General features: G+C 64.4%; 1 protein-coding gene across 1 annotated transcript in view; it reads right to left on the bottom strand.

Annotated features, from left to right (window-relative positions):
- LOC146584679 (Krueppel-like factor 5) overlaps positions 1-1,133 on the bottom strand; it is a 37,271-nt gene extending 36,138 nt beyond the window's left edge. Inside the window, exon 1 of the mRNA XM_085324388.1 lies at positions 924-1,133. Within this exon, the coding sequence (XP_085180514.1) occupies positions 924-1,091 (168 nt within the window). The 5' untranslated portion in view covers positions 1,092-1,133. The remainder of the gene's footprint in view (positions 1-923) is intronic.
- Between the last annotated feature and the right edge of the window lie 230 nt (positions 1,134-1,363).

The raw sequence follows: 1,363 nt of genomic DNA, 5'->3' as shown, positions 1-1,363 counted from the left end.
CGCACCGCTCCGCCCGCGGCCGCTTATCCGGCGCTTTATCTCACGGGAGGAAGCCGCGGAGCCGGGGAATTTCAAGGAGAATTCCTTTCCTGCCTGGGCCGGGTCGGAGGCGGGGGGGGGGGAGGAAGGCGACATCCCTCCCCGCCCGTGCTCGCGTCCGCACAGGCACTGCTCCGGCGGCGGGGAAGGAGCCCGCTCCCCGCGCCGGCCCGGCGACACCCCCTCACCTGGGCGCCTCGCCGGGACGCCGCGGGGCCGGAGCCTTCCCGCGCGCGCAGCGACCCGCCGCCGGAGACGAAACGAAACCATGTTCCGGAGAGCGAGCAAAACCTGTTCCCGGCAGCGAAGCCGCGCGCGGCAGCACGCTCCTCCGCGGCTCGCGATGGTTTGGGGGTGTTTGAAAGGGAGAAGCAAAACACGGAACAAAACACGCCCCAAAAGCCAGGAGAAAAGCCAGCAGCAGGGGAAACAAAGTGTACGAAACTACGGAAATGTCTTACCAAAAAAATAAAAGGGCAGAATTAAATCACGTCCACGCAGCTTGGACGTTGTGCAATCAACTGGCTTTAGCTGAAGGCATTAGGAGTCTACGTACACCTAATTGGGCAGAAAACAGCCTCCGCGGCTGTAGGGTAGCACAGCTCTGCGGGACTGCGCGGCGCCCGCCCGGCTTTGCGCCCGYACCTCGCCCCATTTCTCTGCTCCGCGTTTTCAAATGGATTTTCCGCGATCCTTTCGGCCTCACAAAAGGTGACGTGGAAAAGCACCGAGTAACTCGGAGGCTCTGGAAGAAAATCGCTCGGGGGGGTGGAAGAGGGAAACGCCAGCTGCGGCACACAAGACCCCTTCTGGGCGGAGGGGGCCCTTCCCCGTCCCGTCCCGGCTCGCCGMCGCGCCCCGAGAGCTGTTGGCCTCCGCCTTACCTGCGCCAAGTCGGGTTGGCTTTCCAAGCTCCGGCCGGCCGGCTTGATGTCCTCAAAGACCGAGGCGTCCTCGCCGGACTCCCCCGACATGGTGAYGGGCTTCAGGGGGGCGAACACGGAGCTCTCGTCGGGCAGCGGGGTGCGCAGCACCAGCCCGCCGCTGCTCATTCCTCCCGCGCGCCCCGCTAGCTCCCTGCGCTCAGCCTCGCGGCCCCGCTCCCCCGGGGGAAAAAAAAAAACTAATAATAATAGTAATGGGGGGGGAAAGGGGGAGCAAAAGCAAAAATAAAATTAAAAAAACGCAACCCAGAAGCGCGAGCCGGCGAGCCTGCTGCTAATCCTCGGAAGCCAGGTGCCGCCGGGAGCCGGAGCCGTGCGGGAAGGCTTTACCTGTCCTGCGGGAGGAGGAACGCCAACCTGGAAGCCGGCGACGGGCCCGT

This window comes from Rhea americana, unplaced genomic scaffold (assembly GCF_003343005.1).
Source record: "Rhea americana isolate MKP2758 unplaced genomic scaffold, rheAme1 scaffold_90, whole genome shotgun sequence".
NCBI lineage: Eukaryota > Metazoa > Chordata > Aves > Rheiformes > Rheidae > Rhea > Rhea americana.
The sequence above is the reverse complement of the archived record's forward strand: the minus strand, read 5'-3'. Positions and strand labels throughout refer to the sequence as shown.